We start from the raw sequence: 13,116 nt of genomic DNA on the forward strand, positions 1-13,116 counted from the left end.
TTCTTGTTTTTCTTTAAAACTTGACGATGCATTTACAGAAGATGATGAGTTTTTCTGTTTCCAAATTGTCTTCATCTGTATTCTCTCTTACTACTTGTATTTTTTTAATCAAAAATTTATCCATTTTATTTTAATTAGTAACAAAAAAATATTGTTGTTAATAAATTAAGAAAAAGTCTGTTCGACTATAGAAGTAAATGACAACTGAGCATACAAATAAGGTGAGTTATTGATACGGTGTATGTTTTCAGTATAAATATACTATACGTATTCACTGTTTAAAAATAAACGAAAATATCAAAAACCAACATTTATAAATTAAGATGACACACATTAGGCGATCGAACGCGATTAATCGTTCAAAATGACGATAATAATACAATTTATTTTATGTCGATAGCTGAAAATCTATTTTTATTATCATGGAAATTATATCAAATACCTATTAATTTTTGTAAATAATTAATAGTGTTAATAATGTTTTTGTCATTTAATATTAGTACTTCACACGACACATTAGGACTTGCTCGGCGACACACCAGTGTGTCGCGACACACCGGTTGAGAAACACTGCATTACACTATTTTTTTTTTTATATTAATATACGAGTCATAACATTAGTACCGCGTATGACAACCCGAGCGCATTGTTTTCGGGCGGCAGAACACTGTCTATATTCTATTGTGATTACAATGCTTCAATAATATTCTGTTAATATTAAACTAAAATAAAGATGATTAATACAAATACATAAAAATTATAAATTTAAGTTTGATTTAAATTACAATTTAATATTATATAGTAGGTTAGATATAACATTTATATACATAAGATCAAAAAATAAAAAAAATTTTGAATGCTAAATAACAAGTATGCTTTTCTTTCAATATTAAAATATTATAACATATTATTTATAACATAAATCATTAAACCAATTATTTAAATTTATTTACTCAAATAATAAGCTAAATTTCTTGGTGTTCTATATTTTAAGGCTAATTCTAATGCGGCTCTTCCTTCTTTAGTTCTTAAGTCCTTAATTTTCTCAAACACTGTATATGAAATTACGTTTGCCATTAGATTGATTTTCAACATTCTTTTGTTCAATTTATTTTTTTTCCTATGAAAATAAAAATATTTTTACTTTTTAGGAGTCTATCATTCTGCATTAAAAAAAAAAAAAAAAAAGGAATGGACCACAATAGGGTCACTCAATACAGTTAAATATGTATTATTATATTCATTTACATAATAGAATTGTATAAATAAATATACATATATAATTTGCATAAATTGTTTTTTATAATTTTTTAAAGAAATTAAAATTATGAAATTTATATTAAATTACAATTATTTAAAACTTTAATGAATAACAAAAAAAAAACTAATATTTTAATGTAGATAATTACAAAATGTAATAATAGTTTACTTATTTTTTTGTTTCCATTTCATCAAACATGATAGTATTGGGAATCTTCATTTCTTTTAAAACATTAGCATATACTAAGAATGAATTTATATATGAATGAAAGCTATCATAAGGATCTTTTGAAATAGTTTTGATTTCATTATTTGTCCCAATAAAGCTTCGAATATTATCTTTAAGAATTCTAAAATATAAAACTATTAAAAATTAGTAATTCAGTTCGTGTAAAGATACCGTACAGTTCACACGTATAATAATCTTAAATCGCTATGTTTATTAGCTCTTGATAGCGAAGTCATTAGTGCCCGATGTGGTGCACATTGCACATCGTGGGTCTTCTAAAAAGCCCTCACACTAAGAACATTATTTTATAACATTTAAAAAAAGGCCTAGGAGGGAATCTGATCACCCCCTACATCTCCTTGTCTACGCCACTCGATTGTATAAACAATGCAATAGTTAAAAACCATTATCCTCCTCACATATATCTTTAATGCCATTTTCCATTTATCATATTTCCCAACTACTTGGAAATCAACTCTTATAATAACCATACCAAAATCTGGTAAACCACTTGATATTACCGAGTGTTATAAGCCAATTAGTCTACTTCCCATACTCGAAGAATATTTGAAAAAATCCTTAACAAGAGACTCACTGTCATAGCACAAAAGCAAAATGCCAGTCTTGAATTTCAATTTGGCTTCCATGTCAAACACGCAATGTTCCATCAACTATACAGAGTAATAAACTTCATCGTCTCATCACTCGAAACAAAAAAAATAATATTCTGGTCTCTTCTTAAATGTAGTGCAGGAATTCTATAGCATATAATGCTTTGCTCCATATTACTTAATTCTCAAATCTTACCTAAATGACAGAAGTTTCAAAGTGAAACTATGAACAACACTCTCCAATTCACAATTAATATTAGTTAATGTTTCACAAGGAAGTGACATTGCTCCTTTTATATATAAACTATTCACAGCAGACATCCCTATTTCTGACCCCACTCTTATTAGGACCTATACTGATGACACCGCAGTACTATCTTCTAGTTATCACCTCCATGAAGTAAACTTTCAACCCCACTGGTTCAACTCATGGAAAATTAAAGTCAAGGAGTTCAACCATCTTTCAGGAAACCCAATGAGATACCTCAATCGAAATTGGCCTAAAGACTTACTCAATCTTTGAAACTTACATTATAAGTAAATTACTCAAGTTCAGGCATTTCTAATGTGAAGTATCTTCAAGTTTCTCACCATTCTTTTTCATTATACATCTAAACATTTTACTTATTGAGCATCATAGTATGTATTGTAAATAATTTATCATAATAAACGATTATAAAAACAAATATAATAAAAATAAAATGCATTACTTTAAGAACTGATGATCTTTATCATTTGCTATTAAATTCGTTTTTAGACGAGTTGCATATATATTCATGGAATAAATACCCATAGTACAAGCATATTCTAATAAGTAGAGTTCCAGCATAACAAAATATTGAAGATCATTAGCTGTATGATATTCTGTTAGAGTATCTGTTGATGCATGTATTGATTGAGAGTTACACTCTGTAAAATAAAAACCTCATCATATACAAAAGTGTCTTAGATTTTATAATTAATTTTGCTTTATAGGCATTAAATTGTCAAAAATATGATCAAAATGTAAAACATATTTTAAATTTGTATAGTAAGACATATAATTTGAAAAACTGAAGATACATCAGTCTTTTCAATAAATCAAAATGCTTAGCAATAGGGGGCACTCTACAATTGTTATATTTTTTTTGGCTAAAACCTCTATAACTAAAATATCTATATTGTGTATAAGCTCTAATCAATATATTGTAGAGATCATATAACAATTATGTATAAATAGTATATGTAAATTACATACTTGTAATCAAACTAAAAACGATAGCGATAAAACATAACTGTTTTTTATTTTAAATCGCTTAAATTTAATCTAATTTTTTAGCATTAATCATATTATTTTACCAAAATAAACCTCTGCAATAAGCAAATAATTATTAAAATCGAGTTAAATGTAGTCAGTCTAAACATGGTACAAGTGTTTGTCACTAGTCAATAAAAAATAGGTGATAGCGGAAGTTGAAAAAAAAATAGAATTTGACCTTCATTTTTGTATCCCAGCTTCTATACTTTCAAATATACTAAAACAGTGCTTCCCAAACTTTTTCGACTCACTGCGCCCTTTATGATCTAAGGTTTTTTCAGGGCACCTCTCCCCAAGTCATAGCAAGACTAATCATAAGGAAAATTTTAGACCACATAGTATTTATGACTGAGCGGCGCCAGATGAATTCAGAAATTTGGCGTCCAGGTGCTAACATTCCCCCCCCCCCCAACAAAAATGATTTAACTTTTTTCACTTACTGAGGGGCGCTGGAGCTTATCTTCCAGTAACTGCCCGTAGGTCGTATAACAGCTTTTACGTTATCGTTATCTTTTCAAGCGCTTTCTATCTTATTTGTTATATTATTGTTTTTAATGTATTCACTTTTTATATTTTCTGGTGGAACCAGTTCCCATTGATTATTTAATCAAAAATTTCCATTAAATAATTTTTAGTAGTTAGAAAAAGAAAACACAGTTTAAACTTTAAACATTATGTTACTTTTATAAATTAATCACAAATATAAAATAGGTTTATTTATTGTTTATTATTATTAAAAAACAATATTTAAAATTTGCATATTTTTTTTACGAGTTTTAAAGGAATTATACTTATTGATTATGTCATCATACTGTAAACTTTTTGTGATGTTTGATTCAATATAGCCACACTGTTTAGTTGTTCATCGGTCATTTATGACCGCAAATAACTTATTTATGTTTTGAAGGTGAGGTTTTTCGTCGACAATTTTTGTCCCCCCACCCATGAATATTTCCAATCTTGGAATATTATTTTAGATAAAAAAAAAAAAAAAAATTAACCAATTTATATTATAGTTCATCAACATGAAATGGAATGTGTAAAAATCTGATGCACACTCTATCCTCCTAAAGATGTCACTGCGCGGCACCCCTGTGCAGACATTATGGCGTACCAAGGCGAAGCAGAACACACTTAGGGAACCACTGTACTAAAACAAATACTATGGATTAGATAGTGCCAATAATTTATTCTAAATTAGGGGGTTTTAAATTTTTCTAAAATTAAGTAATTATCTAATATTATTTAAAAATACATATAAATTATGAATTAATAATTCTATAATTATATTATTATAAATACAAATGAAGAGTTATTTACAACATTATATAAATAAATGTTATCGTTCTCTATACTTTCGTAGCACGTCATCTATGATTTTTGAATCTTTTTTTTTTTTCTAGGGGGATGTCGAGAACTGGGATCCCTCTTTCCGAAAATTTGCCACAGCATATAATATATATAAATAAATATCAAATTAAATGTATAATAAATAATAAATATAAATGCAAATATATATGCAATAACATTTTCAACTTTTTTTACTTTAAATTATTTATTTTTTCTCCTCTATTACTTGAACACTAAGTAAACCAAAAACCACTGTAAATCAAATTTTCAGTTTGGTCCTCTGAATTTCAAATTATTGAGCGACTACTATATACATATAATGCATATCTTTTAATACAATATTATTTGTATTAATTAGTTTAGTTATTGCCAAAGACTGTTTCATCAATAAAAATTACATTTTTATCAAAGCTTTCTAAAAAAAATATCATTAGTTATTATTTTATCATTTTTAATGATAGATAATATTGTTTTATTGAAAAACAACATTTTTTAATTTTCAGATTTATCAAAATTAATTATTAAATTTTATAATTTAAGGATACTGAAAGATTGATACTTTACCAATATTATATTTAGCACGTAAGAAAAAGTATCTAGATTTCAAAACATCTAGTAAGTCAACTAATCGATCAATTTGTTCATTTAATTCATCCATTTTATTGTTTATGGTTTAAGATCTGAAACGTTAATTCATAAATATTTTAAATTATTGATTTTATTATGGATTATTATAATTATTAACAAATTAAGCACAAGTAAAACATTATACATAAATTAGATATTACATTCATACTACTTGATACTCCAAGTTTAAAGATAAAAATGTATGTATATATCCAGGAGGATATTTAATTATTACACTTTTATATTAATACTTCAGCAAATATTTTCTTATAATGTATACAATATATATATATTTCTTTTAGTAATATTTAATGCATACTCGAAAAAAAAAAGGTAATTTTTGATACCTAGCGTTAATACAATTTGCATCCTTGCTCTATATTAACTAACTTCTCAGTCATTTAGCCATATAAGAAAAAAATGTATAGCTTACCTTCTTTCGGTAATATTTTCCAATACTATATAGACTGGTGATGACTATCAAATGCGTTTGAAAATTCAAGCTACGTTCTTTTCATCACTCGTTATTCCGGCTTCTCGTATTCGTGATCAGGGCTGCCAGGTTAAAAAAATCGAATGTTTAGACAATTATTAGGTTTGTTCGTTTTGTCAAAGTGTTCACTTTTTCACAAGTGTACACCAAAGCGTTTGTTTTGAAAAAGTGTAGTCTTACACGCTGTTTTAAAAAAGTGTAACATTAGTGTACACTTTTTTTACACTAATGTACACTATGCTGGGCTTGTGTCAGTTCTCCTCATTGATAAGAGATAAAAATGATAAGAAAGCATTTTATAATGATACATCCTTCGACCATATAAACTAGTTTATACAAAAATTATGATCATGAAGAACATATCCCTATTAGAAACCATTTGATGGACCACAACTATATTTTGCCTGATGTGTTTGAAAATAATGTTGAGGAAGTAGGTGTATCATTGAATGAAGATGTCGAAGTGATAGCAGTGACAGAAATATATCAAATCATTCCTGGTGTTCAAAATCGAACACGTATTGATGTGGTGGATAATTTAGGATTAAAATATAAACGTGGTATTATACCATTATATATAAATATTACACGTGGTAATCGTGTATATCTCATATATAGACACAAGTAAGCTTAATTAATGAATGCTTGTGCATATTGTTATAATAGTAAATTCTTTAACCTTTTTTGCGCTTATTGTATTGGTTCTCATAACTGCTGTCTATATATTAGTATACCTACTTAGTCTACATTTTTTAATTAGTTTTCAATTTATTGCGCATATCAAGAATTTTTGCATTAAATATTTGATTTTAAATAGGTAATTTCAAATACTTTAATAATCCTAGATGGTGACAATTATATAAATAAATAATATAGGTATTTATTTGCTTAAATACTTGTAAATCATTTTTCGGCATATAACTACTGTTACGTGCCAACCGATCGATCTGATTATTCAGTTACAATGTCTCTGTCAACGTTTGAGTGGAAGTGTAGTCAGGAATAATTAAGACTTCTTTTTAAAATAATTAAATTTATTCAACTTATAAAAATTATCCTAACTACAAATTCTGTAAATATTCTAGTGATAGAAATTATCTAAGTCCTAACAATTGTAACTTATAAAATAATTAGAAATATTTCTAAGTCCAGACCATAACATACACTGACGTGAAGGTGCTCAGTGCAGCATAGACAAGACTCGTCTGATTTGTCCTTGTTTTCGGGTCCCTTTTATATGTGATATGGCATGTGTGTGTGTGTGTAAATGAAGACGATAATAAAATAAGATAATTTCCTATAGATTGTGAATGTGTGTGCGTTATCTCCGGACCGTGACATAATTATTGACGCAAATGCCCAGGATGTGGTCACCACATAATTCCGATAAACTATTTTATTTCAATTTCCCATAAAAACGTTTATGTGAACCCTTTCACCTGTCCACGCTTGTGATTTCGATATTCTAATTCCTTATTGTAATCTCTAGTGTAATAACCACATGAGCTCAATAATCTAACTTATCCATAGTTGTGGTTTTTGATGTACATGGGAACCTCCTTGTGATGTGTTTTACCGTGTGACTACGCGGGACGCGACACTACATGGGATTAATGTTATTGTTTTTAGATAATATCTATTATATATTGGAACATACATCCAACAAAACTATGATGCACTGTCAATTGTATTATTATACTGTGTTATAAACTCAAATGCTCATATAATGATGATTCATTGATGAATTATGATTGAACATGCCTAGTCAACTGTGAAATAAACTAAGTTCAACATTAGAATATAATATTATTTGGTAGGAAATCCAAACCGTTCCAAGTGCCTTCTGGTGTTCCTCAAGGCAGTCACTTAGGTCCCTTATTGTTTAATATTTTTATAAACTCAGTCTGTTCAGTAATTTCTCCCGCACGGATTCTGCTATTCGCCGATGATGCTAAGATATTTCATGCAGTGTCATCCCTAGAAGACAGTAAAATACTTCAAAATATTTTGGATAAGTTCTCATCTTGATGTGAGATTGTTGGGCTTTCTCTGAATATTGGGAAATGTAGAATTATGTCATTCTATCGGACTCGGCAATTTATAAATTTTGACTACTCTCTTAATGGTTTGCAACTTTATCGTGTTGACCAAATCATTGATTTAGGGTTTCTTTTTGTCCCATCCTTAGACTTCCATCCCCACATTGATTATATTGTTAGTAAATCTGTTCGTGTTCTTGGTTTTATTAGACGACATTCCACTAGTTTCAATTCTCCTAAGTGTCTCTCCGCGCTTTATTGCGCGCTAATACGTTCTGTATTAGAGTATGGAGATATTAGTTGGGTTCCATACACCATATGCGATTCACTAAGGGTTGATAAAGTGCAGAACAGGTTTCTGAATTATGCTGGCTACTGTTTAAATATATTTCATCTACCCCACGATTATCAACTTACAAATGATGTTCTGCGTCTCGATTCCCTTGCATCTAGACGTCAAACTCATTGTTATCGATTTATAACGGGATTGGCAAACGGGCAAATAGATGCGCCTCGTTTGTTAGAAAGACTCAGTATCCAGGTTCTCAGCAGCACTCGATCCCAGGAAACTTTTTATATACCTACCAGTAGGTCTAATTTTTCCGCTAATGCACCACTCCTAAGAATAATGCGCATTTATAACTTGAATACCCTATGACACTTCGTGCCTAGGCTACTTATTTACTTATATTTTTTATTATTTAAGTTAAATCACTCATATATATTGCTTTATTTTATCAGTTATAATTTATGTCTCATTGTAATGTTACGTATTCTGTGTTCTATCCTGTAAAAGCCGATTGGCGTTAATATATGTAAATATACACTATATTGGATATAAACATAGTCGAAACTTTTTATTTTATTTCATTAGGACAGGCCAAATTATAAACATATATAAATACAATACATTCAAGTGGTCTATATATATATTTATATTTATTTATTTTAACAGAATATTGTAGGCATTTTAAATGTTGAAATAAATTAATTAATTTTAATTTTAAATTCTCTTAACTACTAAATCAGTATGATATCCAGCCAGTATTAGGTCAGGCCCATGGCTTGACTGGCCTGTAGTTTCGCTTATGGATATAAATAATATATAAATCATATAAAATGGTATTTTATGTATGTATTCTGCCTTACTTTATAATATATTTTATTTCATAGTCTAAAAATTGTTTTACTATTGTAAAACGATTAATATAGTATATACCAATATTTTGATTTGATGACACTGATACTGATGCTCTCAAAATTATATTAGTGTCTCTAAAAGTATTTAAACAAGTATTGTGGACCTTATAGTGATAGCTGATTTGATGTTGCATCATGCAATAGTTTTCTCTCCTGTTAAAATTATATCTTGTGCAAGACTATACATTCTGAATGAAATGGAATTTATAGGACTAGGTATTAGTGTGAATGTGATGTCAGTTTGATGTCATATTTGTTGAAATACTTTGGCATTTTACTCACTTTATTCACATGTTAAATTGTTTTAGTTTTGAATTTTCAATATTTATCTATTCATCTTATTCTTTTTTTTTTTTAAATATATATTTATACAGTGTATACTCTGTACAATAAAAATAACTTTGAATTAGTGTAAATTGTTATGACTCTTATTTGAATTATTTACTGTATTATTATAATAAAAATGTTAATACATAAATGATGTGACAAATAAAATAATTACAATTTTATTTTTTTAATAAATATTTAATACTTATATTTTTTATTTTTTTGAAGTTTTCATTAATAAATTTCCAGAATTTTGATGGTTGATGTTTAAAACCTTCCTGGATATTTTTTAAATAATTTTGGTAATTTAATTTAGAGAGAGCTTTACACTGGGCACGTATATTTGAGAATTTATTATAATCATTAATGGCACTAGAGTTTTTAAAGATTTTATGAGCAATTTACTTTTTAAATATTAAATTTTTTAGTTCAAAACTAAACCATATAGGATATTTTTGACGAGTTATAATTTTTTTTTGAACAAATATATCAATAATTTCATAAATAATAGAATAAAATAAATTTGTAACTTCATTTACATTAAGATTTGAAAATATTTCAACCCAATTTATTGAGCCTAAGCATTTAATGATATCAGAGTAATTACACAAGTAAAAATCTTAAGTAAATAAATTATAATCAATAGGCTTATAAGTACTATTATGAATAATTATAAGATGGATGGTGAACATCACAAGGAACAAAAGGAGTAAATTTAGAAACTGTAGAATTATCAATATTAGAAAGAACTAGATCAAGAATGTTGTTATTTTTATTTAAAACAGTATTGAATTGGGATAAATTTAAAAATGAAATTGTAGATAGAAAGTCTACTGACAATTGATTCAAATTTAAATAGTTAGGTGAACAGGAAGGAGAAGTGAATTGCCATTTTAAGTTTGGCGTATTATAATCATTTACTAAAATTACATTTTAACGTAGGGATAGAAAATTAATAGATTACTATTAATATCGAAGTGTTTATTGTATAATGTTATAGGTGATCGAGGATGAAAATAAGCATTACCTAAAATATAGTAAAGAAAATTGATTTTGACAACAAATAAATGTTCTACGGAACAGGGAGGTAAGGGTAACATACGAGAATAGTATTTATTATTTATTACAATTAGCACACCACTACCTCTTGAACAATCATATATTGTATATTAAATACTGTTTATCCATAATTTTCTATTGGTGTATACTGTATGGTATTTAAATTTGCTTTGATTCTTCTGATTACAGTCAATATTTCCATTTTTAACTGCCACTACTGACAGAAGTTAAGGAGTTTGAAAAAATATCTTCAGAATACTTCACCTGAGTTATGGCTTATAGGCTTGATCTTTTTTCCATTTATAGATATGTAAATATAATGAATGATATGGTAATATATAAGTTTTCCAATAGTGGTAAACTGGTAAAGCTAGACGATTAAAATTAAAAATCTAATTTAGTTGTAGGTTTAGTTTATGGTTTTTTAATTCATATGTTAATGCTATTATAGTTTTATTTTGTAATGTAATATGTAGCTGATTAGTGCTTCGCCAAAAAATACTTGGATATGCCACTGAATGTTATAAATATTCATGTACTAGACTCCATACTTCCAACTAAGATTTGCTTATAGGGAAATATTTACACTAATATTATAATTTATATTTAAATATTATGTATGTGATAATATTAAAATATCAATAAATCAAATCAAATTTTATCCTTTGTTAATACTTTTTCATAAAATAACATAATGTTCATATTGTTTTTCTTCATCTTTTTAGTTTAATGTACATATATAGTCATGATTTTTACAAAATATTTTCATAGACTGAAGTTAATTAGTTGATGAGTTATTTCAATTACCTACCTAATTATTTTATTTATGTTATTAATCATATTTTTTTTTTACAATTTTATGTAATTGATAAATTTAAATGGTTCTTATTATTGCTTATTAATACAGCAATTATATTAAATAGTTTATGTGATTTTACTTTTGTAGAAGTACTGGTGTATTTCTCTCGAAAATATTAATAACTTCTAATAATATCTAAGCAGATGTGAATAATTAAAGTGGAAATTTAATTTATTTTAACAATTTTCTTTTAATTTTGACAAAAAATTGGAAATTTTACATTTTCATACGTGTTTTGTCGCACCTGATGACCTTACGAAAATTTTTAACATAGATCTACATATAGAATTTTACAGTATGACCTGTCGTATACGCAACGGAAAGGCTTAACATATATAACAGATATATTTCGATTATTGAGCCTCAGACCGTCAAAGATTAAATATCAATACCTTTCGGTTAAAACTTATTTACTTTTGGTGACCATGATAACGAGTACTGGACAAATTAACAAGTACCACAGGATTTATACTTTATAACTCTAGGGTATTTTTACTCACTAATAACTGACCACGATAACTAGTACTAGATGAAAAATTAAGTACAGAAATATCTTGTTACTTTACAAAAGTGTTTTATCACCACAAACGCTTCAGTACACACACTAGGATTTGATACTCCCATTTACTAGGAAAAAATGAAAAACAAACATTTTATAGTTTAAAACTTAATTAGAGTATAATAACTTCAAAGTCTCACAATAAAAGACACAATGTACTTTTAAATAATAACTTGTCGTTAGCCGCGACTGCTTGATCACCGTTGCTGTTGCCTTATATAGGTTTTGAAATTTAGGTGACAGCAATCATTTATTTTTGCCTCGTATGTAATTTATTACGAACTATGAAGTTTCAAGCTATAATATTTTGTGACATTCATATATGGAACAATATAACAGATCCATTTTTAATTTTTTCAAAAATATTGGTTTTGAAATTTGAATTTGAAAATAAATAAATTTGATTTTAAAATAAATAAATTTGAAATTCAGGGATTTTTTTTTATTATGTTAATGACACTGTAGAGGTTGGATTGCTGAGAATTTTTTTTTTTGACGTTGGTGCTAATGAATTTGAAAACCTGAATTTTTATTTCTTATCAATGAGGAGAACTGAAACAAGCCCCACACGGGGCGTCTGGAGACAGCGCCTCTTATCTGCAATATATTATCAGTATTACACTATCATTACGGTTGCAATATCACACAATCGGTTGATTACATTTAAATATTATATTTAAACAAACAGCCATAATATTATATTATTTAATAATTATATTCATTGTAATATATTAACTATTTAGTATTATTAATTTATATAGTACAAATTACAATGTCATCAAGTGAAGAATTAGAAGTAAAAAATTTAAAATTTTGTTCTCTTCAAGGTAATGATTTAAAAAATTAATAATAATATGTAAAACCAGTCTTGTTTGTAAAGTATTTGTATATTATTTGTATACATATTCTGTCATATACTCATAACCATCCAATTCAAAACTGACAAATATTAGCGGGGCAAAAAATATTATATTCTAATAATCTAATAGTATTTGAATACAAAATAAAAGTATTTTATACAATACTACAAAACTAAACTTTGTAAGATATCTAAATTTAATTAAAATGTACTGTAGATTGAATGTTGTAAGTATTATATTCAATTACTTGAGAAACTAAATTATATTTTGAAATTATACCTATATAATATGTACTTATTATTATAATTATAGGTAAAATTGAAAGTGGAATTCCACAAAATGTAAC

At 27.0% G+C, this 13,116-nt stretch overlaps 1 protein-coding gene and 1 long non-coding RNA gene across 2 annotated transcripts; one reads left to right on the forward strand and one right to left on the reverse strand.

The window, feature by feature from the left end:
- Positions 1 to 785: 785 nt before the first annotated feature.
- LOC112688541 lies at positions 786 to 6,047 on the reverse strand. Its single transcript, XM_025561798.1, has 5 exons — positions 5,808 to 6,047; positions 5,312 to 5,427; positions 2,811 to 3,009; positions 1,434 to 1,610; positions 786 to 1,120 (listed from the first exon to the last, which is right to left on the reverse strand). The coding sequence occupies exons 2-5, from the start codon at positions 5,403 to 5,405 to the stop codon at positions 946 to 948; spliced, it is 645 nt and encodes a 214-aa protein (XP_025417583.1). The 5' UTR covers positions 5,406 to 5,427; positions 5,808 to 6,047; the 3' UTR covers positions 786 to 945.
- A 113-nt stretch (positions 6,048 to 6,160) lies between these two features.
- LOC112688542 lies at positions 6,161 to 11,065 on the forward strand. The gene is made up of 3 exons (XR_003149068.1): positions 6,161 to 6,491; positions 10,434 to 10,520; positions 10,682 to 11,065. It is a non-coding gene; the product is annotated as an uncharacterized LOC112688542 (long non-coding RNA).
- The last annotated feature ends 2,051 nt before the right edge of the window (positions 11,066 to 13,116 follow it).

Source organism: Sipha flava, unplaced genomic scaffold, assembly GCF_003268045.1.
Source record: "Sipha flava isolate LNK unplaced genomic scaffold, YSA_version1 39_pilon_pilon, whole genome shotgun sequence".
Lineage (NCBI taxonomy): Eukaryota > Metazoa > Arthropoda > Insecta > Hemiptera > Aphididae > Sipha > Sipha flava.